This window comes from Silene latifolia, chromosome 3 (genome assembly GCF_048544455.1).
Source record: "Silene latifolia isolate original U9 population chromosome 3, ASM4854445v1, whole genome shotgun sequence".
Lineage (NCBI taxonomy): Eukaryota > Viridiplantae > Streptophyta > Magnoliopsida > Caryophyllales > Caryophyllaceae > Silene > Silene latifolia.
In genome coordinates, this window is record NC_133528.1 from 17,819,776 (window position 1) to 17,831,361 (window position 11,586).

General features: G+C 36.7%; 2 protein-coding genes across 2 annotated transcripts; one reads left to right on the forward strand and one right to left on the reverse strand.

Moving 5' to 3' along the window:
* Positions 1 to 1,272: 1,272 nt before the first annotated feature.
* LOC141647322 (serine--tRNA ligase-like) lies at positions 1,273 to 9,116 on the forward strand. Its single transcript, XM_074455459.1, has 9 exons — positions 1,273 to 1,631; positions 3,531 to 3,601; positions 3,686 to 3,847; positions 3,965 to 4,070; positions 4,663 to 4,856; positions 5,193 to 5,296; positions 5,369 to 5,552; positions 5,676 to 5,855; positions 8,692 to 9,116. The coding sequence occupies exons 1-9, from the start codon at positions 1,316 to 1,318 to the stop codon at positions 8,908 to 8,910; spliced, it is 1,536 nt and encodes a 511-aa protein (XP_074311560.1). The 5' UTR covers positions 1,273 to 1,315; the 3' UTR covers positions 8,911 to 9,116.
* Positions 9,117 to 9,544: 428 nt separating this feature from the next.
* LOC141647323 (cyclin-U1-1-like) lies at positions 9,545 to 11,106 on the reverse strand. The gene is made up of 2 exons (XM_074455460.1): positions 10,625 to 11,106; positions 9,545 to 9,898 (listed from the first exon to the last, which is right to left on the reverse strand). The coding sequence occupies exons 1-2, from the start codon at positions 11,014 to 11,016 to the stop codon at positions 9,634 to 9,636; spliced, it is 657 nt and encodes a 218-aa protein (XP_074311561.1). The 5' UTR covers positions 11,017 to 11,106; the 3' UTR covers positions 9,545 to 9,633.
* Positions 11,107 to 11,586: the final 480 nt, after the last annotated feature.

The window sequence follows — 11,586 nt, forward strand, 5'->3', positions numbered from 1 at the left end:
AAATAAGATAAAGTATGAGTATTGTGGGAGTATTGTTATGGGATAAGGTGATTAAAATAATTATAAAACTTTACTAAATAAGAAAAGGGGGAGGGTTATATGAATAGATGAAAAAGGAAAGGGGGAGAGTTAAATTGAATAAGAGGGAGTTCTTAGTGAAAATTGGTAATAACCACCTACTATTTGTTGTATTTTACAAATTAACACCCTGTATTTTGTTTATTACAACTTACCACTTATATTACATCGTATATATCCCATCTACCACCGTATTTAATTCCTGAATCATCATTTTACTTAAATCCCGACTCGTTAGTATAAACAATATATAATTAAATAAAAGTTAAAATACCCCATCCTCCCCCACCCAAACTCTACCTCCTTCATCTGCCACCTCTTTCCTCTCCTCCCTAACTCACCTTCTTCGATTTTCACCGCCACAAATCACCGACTGTCGGATTGTCAACCCTGCACCTACCACCGACGTCGGATTGTCGCCCCTCCACGACGAACCTCCTCTTTGGTAACTCCGCCACTTCACCACATTAGTCGACTATTCCTCCACCACAACAAAACCTCCACCCCATCTTCAAAACCACCACAAGTCCACAGTCCAAGAATCCCAAAAAAAACCAATTCCTTTAAATGATTATTGATCCATAACTCGATGAAAATCCTAGATCTGGAGATTTCGTGGGTTGAAATGGTGACAAGTCCAGAGGTGGGATGAAATGGCGGTCTGGGTTGATAGTGCAAAGGGTCGTGTGATGAATAATGTTTCAGGTGAGTAGTGAGGTGGTGGTATGTGGCGGTGGTGAGTAAATGGTGGACATGTGTAAGGTGGAAATGGTGAGCTTTGCTTTGAGTGTGTTTTTGTTGATGCCTTGATGGTAGTTGGACATTGCTTTGAGTTTATTGTTGATGGTGGTGGGACATTCTGGAAATTTGATGGACTGAATACTTGATGATGATGATGATGATGAATTTTGTGTAGGTAGTACTGTAGTAGACTAGTAGTATGTCTTTGAGGGAATCAAACTAAGGGTGTTTTAGTCATTCTGTAGTTTATTAGTCGGAATTTAAGTAAAATGTTGATCGGGAATGAAATACGGTGGTAGATCGGATATATACGGTTTAATGTAGGTGATAAGTTGTAATAAACATAATACATGGTGGTAAGTTGTAAAATATGATAAATAGTAGGTGGTTAATGACAATTTTCACTAATTTTTATTCTCCAACTTATTTACGGTCAAAGTTCGAACTTTGACCCTAAAAAATAAATGGGGTGAAAATAGGTTTGCGGAGGGAATAAATGCAAAAAAGGAAGTCCTCGATTAAAAAGGCAAAAACCCTGCATAAACTTCAATCAAACAAAGTGAATAACACAAACACAATAGGGTTTTTGCAGAGAAGTCGTTGGAGTGCTGCTGCTGCTGTTGCTACTAATATTGTGTGTCCGCCATTTTTGCAGCAAACAAGAAGAACAATGTTGGACATCAATCTCTTTAGAACTGATAAAGGCGGTAATCCTGAACTCATTCGGGAATCCCAACGTCGTCGTTCTGAAGATGCCAAAGATGTCGCCATTGTTGATGACGTCATTGCTCTTGACAAAGAGTGGCGCCGACGTAATCACTTTGTCTCTCAATTACTCTCGATTTTCATTCAGTCTCATTTTTGTTAGGTTTTGCTTTCTGGGTTTTTGATTTTGATGCATTTATTTTGTGGGTTTGTTGTTTAATTGAGTAAATTGACATTTTGTTGATTAATTTTGTTATTTGATCATTTTATTGTCTTAGAAAGTTTGTTTTTTATTTAACAAGAGCTTATACAGTGGGAAATTATTGATGGAATTATGAAATTTTAGCAACATTCTCGAATTTTTTTTCGAGTTTGCCCCTTTTAAAGTGTAGATCCTGGTTACGCCACTGATGATTATGATCTATCTAGATTAGTGAATAATATAGAGATAAGGCTGCTGAAGTTAAGGTTTTGAGAATGCATTGTTGATAGACTCCGTATATGAATTGAGATGATTAAATGTTTTCGAAATTTGGCATTTGGTTGAGTTTGTATTGATGGCATCTTGGTGAAACGGGGTAAGCTTGATTAGGTTTAGGGCGAGTTTTCGAGGGTGGAGGTGAACCTGCTTTCATGCGAGGATGTCTTTTTTTCCTGAATTTGGGCATGGAGGCTGATTTTAAAGTGGTTTTGTGGACATTCAAATCTTAGTAAAGTGATGTGGGAAGCATAAAAATATCTCGAGAATTTTAAGGGATTTACCATTTAATGGCTTGATAGAATTGATTGTGGACTACCTACAAATTTTAGTTGCTAAAATTGTTTTCATTTTCTCCCCTAAAGCTGGAGGGTGGTATCAACTAATGTTTTTCCATTTACAAGTAGCATGTGTTGTAAGTTTCGGTAGGATGACGTCATGGTACATTGGAGTGATGTGTTGAGGTATTTGTGATGAGTTGTTAAGGTCTAAAGCGGTTTCGGTTGGGGTTTGATGCATCTTTAATTTTAGTGAATATGGATGCATGTTTTGGAGTAGAAGAATGGGTAATATTTGACATTGAGCATTAAAGCATTTGTGTGTGTGTAGAGGTATTTGTTGACCAAGAAGCAGAAAGCTTCTGATTTGGTGTCTCATCAGTGTACAGCTTCTGTTTCGAAAGGAAATATGGTTGTTGATAAGTTGATCACAACCTAAATACTGCTTGGTTTTCAAAAGTAGATGGAGGAGGCATTTTGGTTTTGTAGGGCTGGTACTTCTTTACTCTTTTAAATTGCTTCTGCTGTTGTGCTTGTGCTTGTCAATATTTTTGAAAAAAATGCTTGACACTTCCTTTCTCGTGGTAACAACGTAACCTTTATGGCTCTATTCCATCAGTGGCATAGTTGCCACAACTTCACCAACTGATGGAAAAACACGGTTTTGGCTGCACTCTATTGTTAGTTTCTTTGATCAATTATTTTTACTTGCTGTAATATCTGAGTTTTAATCTTTTCTCTCGATTTAAATTTTAAGTTTGTATAAAAGAAATCCGGAATTCGATTTTAAAACCCCTAAGTTTACCTTGACTTTCCATTACATTTTCGTTCTCCCTTTTTGTTTTTCATTTCCCCTTTTCTATTCGCATTTTGAGGCGTGCGTTCACCCATGGACGGTTCGAAAGGATGATTCATGTCAGCCGACCCCAAATCATTTTGGGATTAAGGCTCTGATGTTGGTGTTGTTGTTGTTGTTGCTGCTGTAATCTCTGAGTTTAGCTTGTTTTCTCTTGCAAGGTTAATTCAAACATTATGATCGTGTTTAAAGTTGACTTTTTAAACATAGTATGTTTTACTTCGCAATTTCCGAAATAAGTTTCTAATGTTTTACACATACCTCTTTGGTGAAATTTGGAGGAAACGCCTGAGATAATAGATATACTAATAAATTCAATTACACGAGTGGATCCTTTTGTTTTAATACTTCATCCAAAGCACTTTTAATAACTTGTGTTCTTCTGGTATTGCAGTTCAGTTTGAGCTAGAGAGCTTGAAAAAGGACTTCAATAGGATCAACAAGGAGGTGGCTCGCTTGAAGATTGTGAGTGCCTTTTTTATTTTTAGTTGTTCTCGGAATTCTACGTTGTATCTTAATATCTTACAATTACTATTTGACTTTGTCAAGGCTGGCGAGGATGCATCTGCATTGATAAAAAGCACAGAAGATAACAAAAAGTCGTCCGCCGAATTGGAAGCTGAGGTTCAGGAAAAGAAAGCTGAGTTACATGCCAAATTGGAGTTGGTGGGGAATCTTATTCATGACACTGTCCCTATTAGCATGGATGAGGTACTTACAGAGTTACAGTTATATATGTGGAACTATAAATTTCGCATTTACGAGATGCATAGTTATTAATATTCATTTTTGCTATATCTTCACCGACATATTTTCTCAACGATGTAGGCCAATAATGAGGTGATTAGGACATGGGGTGAGCAACGACTAGAGCCCAATTTGAAAAGTCACGTTGATCTTGTTGAACTTCTTGGGATTGTCGACATGAAGAGAGGTAGAAATTATTGTTTTTGTGAATACACTCATTAAGTTGTTTGGTACAACAATGATGTCGTGCATCAATTTAACTCCTACCAATGCGTAAGAATAGTTTTTGTTACTCCCTCCATTCCATTTTTAACAATCCCTTTCAAATTTGATGTTCAAAGAATGTCAACTTTGACCAATACTTTTCAACAATTACATTAGCTTATTATGTTCTTTTCCACTGGATTAAGTGATTGGGCTGCTTGTACTTTTCTCGACAAAAAAAAAAGAGATGCCAATCTAATATTTTCAGAAAACTTGTCGCCTTTAGCCTGTTATCAAGAGTGATCCATACGTTTTCTTCTTATTGTTCCATGGCTTCTAGATTGAAAATTTGAAATTCTGCTAAAGGATTGCTTTGTTTGCTAATGGCATTGGATTATGCTTTTCTGATTTGTGAAGTTCTTGCTGATAGATCCTAAGTTTGAGCTGACTATACTTTTGTATTTATTGAGCATCTTATGTCGCGTTTTCAGCATTCTAAATATTACTGTAATGTTAGTTTGTAAGTCAGTTTTCTGTATCATGTCCTGTAGTTTGAATATTTTTTATGTGTACAGGCACCAATGTGGCTGGTGGTAGAGGTTTCTACTTGAAGGGTGATGGCGTGCTTCTCAATCAAGCTCTGATAAATTATGGTCTCGCTTTCCTGTCAAACAAGGAATATACACCATTAATGACCCCATTTTTTATGAGGAAAGATATTATGGCAAGATGTGCACAATTAGCCCAATTTGATGACGAACTTTACAAGGTAAATTGTTTTTCTTGTGCGACTCTATTAGTCCTTATACGTCCCCTACCCCCTCCTAAATGCCTGCCCATGGTGTAATTTTTTTACTGAAGTATTTGTTTATCAATTCTTCAACCATATGTGATTCTTGCTTTAGCTTTCCATTGAGGCAAGACATTTTTTATTTGTCACAAAAGTTATTTTGATGCTGACGGGTTTCTAGACCAAGGCATGAGTATTTTCATTGACCCCTTTGATTTAGCGCCGTTAGCTACTTGGCCTGACCTTAACAGACAATATTGTGCATGCAATATTTAGCAGAAAGTTCTTGTTTCATTGACCCTTTTTTGATGTCAGGTGACAGGCGATGGAGATGACAAGTACCTGATTGCCACGGCTGAGCAGCCACTTTGTGCTTTCCACATGGACGATTGGTTGCATCCAAATGAACTCCCTCTAAGGTGACAATTTTTTTTTTTCATTTGAATATTGAGAAGAGATCCATGTTATTCGCTCACATGTATCCTGGGCAGATATGTCGGATATTCGTCATGCTTCCGTAAAGAAGCTGGGTCGCATGGTCGAGACACTTTGGGGATCTTCAGAGTTCATCAGTTTGAGAAAATTGAACAATTTTGCATTACTGGCCCTGATGACAATAAGTCATGGAAGATGCTTGAAGAGATGATCACAAATTCTGAAGAATTTTATCAAACAGTATTTTTCTCTCCTTTTGAGTCCTTTCCACACTTCATTTGAATAAAATGGAGGTTCCAGTTGGCTTGGGTGTATTTTTGGTTTCCTGATTTTGTATGTCTTCCGGTCTTCCCATTATTGCAGTTGAACCTACCTTATCAGGTAGTTGCCATTGTGTCTGGTGCTCTAAATGATGCAGCAGCAAAGAAGTATGATTTGGAGGCGTGGTTCCCTGCGTCTAAAACATATAGAGAGTTGGTGTCATGCTCGAACTGCACGGATTATCAGGCAAGGAAACTGGAAATTAGATACGGCCAGAAAAAGGTATCTCCTTTATGCATATAAATCTGGTATTTAACCTATGATTTTCGATGAGATACCCCGTGTTTTTCTAATTTTAACTTGTACCGCCGGTTTTTAAAAATTATCTAATCTTCCTCCAATCCCTATGAATAGTTTTTATAATAACCTAAGTACTCTAACCTGCCAAAAACATACTTTGTGGAGCCGTCATAACCATTGCTATACTACTTTTCATGTTGAACCGTTAATAAACCCGAGTTTTCATAAATACACTACTATTCTACTACACCTTTTCACGGTAATTCACTACATTTGAGTTTTTGCACATCATTTAAAGTCAAGTGATAAAAGAGAGAGTACAAAAAGTGTAAAAAAGTAGCTAATGTTAGGGGGTTGAAGATTGGGTTACCGTATTCGCTTAGTTACCTACCTTATCGATAATCAATTAGCACGAATTACAAATCTGAATTACACCGAGTTATGGTGTTTTGGCTACAATTTTACCTTTTGAGCGAATTGTGTATTCGTATCGTATTGCGAATCCGGTTGGCGGTAACCTTGGTTGAAGTATGAAAGTACAAAACACCCTTGTGGATATTCGCACTCATAAATGGTTAACTAGGATAATAATTGTGGGCTCACGTACATATATGTGGGAAAAAAATGAGGGTATATTGGTATTTTAAAATGGTGAAGGCACTAAAAACATAAAGCTAGAGAATTTGAATGAACACGCTAAGAAAGAAAATGTAGTAAATTGGAGTGAATGGTGGGAGCATGGTTTAAAACGAGGTATTTATCGCGTCAACGGTGTTGCCAACTCGACCGTCCCGGTTATCTATGGGTGTTCAGCGGTCCGATTTCGGACCGAACCGGATGAACCCGCAGACCGGATAACTACTAACCCCAAGATCGGACCGGAGACCAGACTGGTTAGGAGGGGACCCGGACCAGACCGGAGCCCTTTAGGTCCGTTTTTTTCCGGGTTTGGACCGGACCGGTTCCACTTTAAAAGGTAAATTGAGTTTTCTTTTTAAGTGTGGACCAGACCGGTGACTGGTTACCATATTTTTTGGGACCCGGAGACCGGACCGGTTTGTATTCGGTATGGGCCGACCCGGGGATTCCGGATCGGTCCGACCACTTTTTGAACACCCCTACGTTTATCTATGTTACGTACGTGTCCAAGTGTCGGACTCGGCTATTTTTTTTTTTTTTTTTTTTGAAAAGTATATATATTTTGGTCTAAAATAAGGTGTCCAAGTGTCATACCCTTGTCTGAGCGTCGAGTGTCAGACATGGATACGCGAGGAAATTAGAAGGGTCGGAGTAACATAGCCGGATAGATTGAGTTTTTCTTTTTAAGTGTGGACCGGACCGGTGACTGGTTACCATATTTTTTGGGACCCGGAGACCGGACCGGTTTGTATTCGGTATGGGCCGACCCGGGGATTCCGGATCGGTCCGACCACTTTTTGAACACCCCTACGTTTATCTATGTTACGTACGTGTCCAAGTGTCGGACTCGACTATTTTTTTTTTTTTTTTTGAAAAGTATATATATTTTGGTCTAAAATAAGGTGTCCAAGTGTCATACCCTTGTCTGAGTGTCGAGTGTCAGACGCGGATACGCGAGGAAATTAGAAGGGTCGGAGTAACATAGCCGGTTATCGTGGTGACATCTATTTTAAAAGCTTGTATAGATATTTGGGTTTTTTTTGTCAAAAACTGCCTTATATTTAGGGATATTTGTAAAAATACTACCTTATGTTATTTTTTTGTTTTCAACTACCTTTATTTTCTTTATTTTTGGTCAATAACTACTTGTGCTAAAAGTCTAAATGTATTTGGTCTGTTTTCAGGCTTTAACCTATTTCACATGACTCTTTTATGCTTTAATCTTATTTAGGCCGATTTTGAGAAGTCATGATGTACTTATGCTTAACTTCAGTAGATGTTTTGTAGTTATTGCTGAAATGTGAAATCCATATATTTTGCTTATCTAAAGTTAAATTGTGTTTCGACGCATTTGAACATTGTTGTTTGTTGTTAACAAAGTCATGTGAGATGGGTTAATGTTCCAAAATCGACCAAAGCTCGCCATATTTTCGGCATAGGTAGTTTTTGACCAAAAAATGAGAAAACAAAGGTAGTCTAAAACAAGAAAAATAATGTAAGGTAGTCTTTTTACATATTGTCTATTTCATATCAAGCTAAAGGTTTTGTTTAGGCACCTTTAATTGATGAATCAACAATTATTTGTCTGAGGCGTCATAGCCATTGCTCACTAATAACGAAACTTGCTTGTTAATAAACCTGAATTAAAAAAATACAGTAATATATTTATTTAGGTTAAGGTTATATGAGATAAGTTTTAAAACCACGTGAATACATGTTGGATTTGAAAAAACACGGGTACGACATAGAAAATACATAGTAGCTCATTTATTTCTACACGTTGTCTCTGTATTTGGTTAAACTTTTCATACATCATTGTTGTCTAGATTTGTTTGCTCCGGCAATCTAGATGAAAGAATGAGACTTGAAAGCGGGCTTGTTTAGACTTAGATTGGGGGATTTGGAGGGCAAGAAAGGGGAGGGTAGCAAGTGATATAAATAAAATCCCTTGTTTGGTTTGCAAATGAGGGTGGACGGAAATGGGGGAGGGGATTTGGAGGGATCCATTTCCCCCCCTCCAAGGCAAACCAAAATCCTTTCACCATATGAAAGATACGTAGGAAAATCGCATCCAAACACACCCCATACTCCATTCCCCTCCCCTCCCTTTCCCTCTTACGTAGTATTTTGCTATCCAAACGAGCCTGAAAAGTCTGATTTAATTAAACCTGTGTTGCAGAGCAATGATCAAAACAAACAATATGTGCATTTGCTGAACTCCACACTCACAGCAACAGAGAGAACTCTGTGCTGTATTCTGGAGACCTACCAGAAGGAAGATGGTGTTGAGATACCAGAAGTCTTAAGACCATTTATGGGTGGAAAGACCTTCTTACCCTTCAAAAACAAACCGGCCTCCGCTTCAGAAGCAAAGAAGAAGAAGCAGCCTAAAGCTTAAATCCGACTGTGGCATACTTTTGACATTATTAAAAACTTAGATTTAGTACCTGTTTTGATTTATACTACACTTAGAATTTGTTACTAGCTTCTGAAACATTTGATCATTTCTTTTTTACCCTTTTTGCTGGGTTATGAACTATTCTACTTGATTTGAAACACTTAAATCATCGATTGAAGTTCTGGTTCTAGTTCTTGTTTTGGCGATGAACTCGTGTTACTTGTCCCTTGAAATTTTATGGAATATGATTGTATCGATTGGTCCAATAAAATACTTGTGTAAGACGATCTTTCACATATTTATCGTAAATGGGTTCTTTTAATAACAACTTTTACATGATATGGTTATGTATAGATCCGTGTTACAACAACATTGTGTAGAACCGCTTATACAAGACTAACGGTTCTACTCCCTCCTATTCAGCCCAATGTTCCTCTTTCATTATAATACTTCTCACATATATTAGAGAAAGGGGAACATTAGGCTGAATAGGAGGGAGTATAATTTTCGAGTCCCTAAGATGGATCATACATAACAATTAGCATATCAAAATCTGTGTAGTTCTTAGAATCATGTTCTAATAGCCATGATACAATCCAATTTATAGATACTAGGCACTTCTTGTACTCCGTATCGTTTATCTTTTCTATGTTTTGTTTATATCAAATCCATCGAGAGTCTAGCCCTTTACTTCACACAGGATTTGAACTAGATGGGCGTGCATCAATGCCTATCGCATTTTCTGTGTCGCCCTGATCCGTCTTTATGCAACCAACTTCCTCCTTTCAGACCGTAGTTACGAATTGACCACTTGTGTCTGGTACTCGAACTTGCACCCTCTTTCTCCAAGTGCATACAATATTGATTAAACGTGTCTATCGAGACATGAAGTTTGTAGTTTAAGGTTGATAGTAGCTTCATCTCTAGGTTGTTCATTTCTGCGCGGCTTATCCCTCCAATTTTCGCAAAATAAGAATTGTCGTAGTGCCTACATTCACAAGACAAATATAAGGTACTCCGTAATATTTAGTTGAGTCCTAAAAATCTCATTCGATCATTTCCGTCTCATCGATAATTGGATTTTCGAAAGTTATGTCGAAAAGTGAGCAACGAATTTGTGCTTAGCGTGGTGTTGGACTGTTGGGCATGCCAACTTTTTTTTTAACATGTTCGCAAAAATTCAAACGTACGTAAGTCGTAAACGTAATCATGTTATAATGGAATTTGATCGATACTTTAAGCCCACCAGGACTCGAGGGGAATGATGGTGTTTTATGAGTACTTTATGACTGTCCTACGTGACTTTAGTCCTTATTGACTGGATGTACACAAAATTTCTGTATACGTACTTTCTAGCTTGGCCACTATCTAACGTTTCTTGAATTGGGGAGACGAGTATGAATTTATAACTCATGATGACTTTGAAATTCAGTGTTATATCTAAAAATTAACCTAGTATTTTCATATATGTATGTAACGAATCATAAAAAATAAATGAGAAACATCAATTGATTTTTTCGATTGTTTATTAGTAATATCGACCCACTAAATAAAAATCAAGTAAATTTTTTTAATAACCCTACATTTTGGGATGGTTGCGAGTCTTACAATCAATCATAAAAACTCAACATTTATAAATATACAAGAACCGTCTTATAAGAAATAAGTCGAAAAACAAATTGGACTACTTGAGTTTAAGAATTCAGGTACTTACTCGTCCTCAAGGAACTTGACAGCAACCAAAACACAAGTGACTAAAAGCCTATGAACATTCAAGGACGTAACATAAGAGCTGGTTTGTTGAATAAACCAGTCCAAGTAAACATAAGCTACAACCAAGCAAGAAGGGCTACATCTCGAGTACTCGAAAACACGGTCGATATACCGTCTAATGCTCAATGTAGGAGCTCTTGTACCATGAAATATAGTTACTATATCTTTTTTTCTTGATCTCTTTAACAACTTTTCATTTGTATGAATGCTTTTTTCTAAAACATTAGACAAAATTGATAGAATTTCAGGAGATTTTCTGACATTAAAGTCATTTATTAAACCTAGTCTAATATAAATGTTTGAATTTATGGTTTTTGTGATATGAGTTTCCATAAATGTAAAGTTTGTTGAAGAGAAAAAAATGTGGATTTTTAGCTCTTGAAGTGGTTTATAAGAAAGGCAAAGAATAGCATTGATTTGGGTTGTTGGAAAAAGAAAATGGTATACATCATGGAGTACATCTTATCCCTTCTTTTTTTTTAAGCTTTATGCTTTTCAATTTTTTTTGGTTATAAAAGAGGAATCAGTTAGTCTCTTTTAAGACGGATAAAAGTATAAAATAGGTCAAACGATATCTCATTTGCATAGATAGGACAAGCTTATGACTAATATCTAGGCATTCTGTTATTTGTCTTATCTATTTTACATGACCTGATTTATGCTTGAGACGAATACTTCCGTCTTAAACAAGAATTTGTAAAAGAGGAATAAATTTGTATAATGACGTATGATTGTCCCTATTGCCAATTGGGTTATTGGCTTATAAATGCCCATGTCTACAAAATGTATTAAATGTATTTTGGCTTCTTTTTTATTTTGTCAAATTTGTATTTTGGCTTCTTTTTTATTTTGTCATTTGGCTATTGGAGACGGAAAAAAAGATTGTACAATTTTCAATATTTA

Bases quoted from the DNA above. Each gene is read 5' to 3' on its own strand.
- LOC141647322 (XM_074455459.1), top strand. From the start codon at position 1,316: ATGCAAAAAAGGAAGTCCTCGATTAAAAAGGCAAAAACCCTGCATAAA. The intron at 3,602-3,685 runs GTGAGTGCCTTT...GACTTTGTCAAG, and splicing joins AGGTGGCTCGCTTGAAGATT to GCTGGCGAGGATGCATCTGC. The intron at 5,553-5,675 runs GTATTTTTCTCT...CCATTATTGCAG, and splicing joins CTGAAGAATTTTATCAAACA to TTGAACCTACCTTATCAGGT.
- LOC141647323 (XM_074455460.1), bottom strand. From the start codon at position 11,016: ATGGAAACTCATATCACAAAAACCATAAATTCAAACATTTATATTAGA. The intron at 9,899-10,624 runs GTAAGTACCTGA...TTGTGAATGTAG, and splicing joins GTCAAGTTCCTTGAGGACGA to GCACTACGACAATTCTTATT.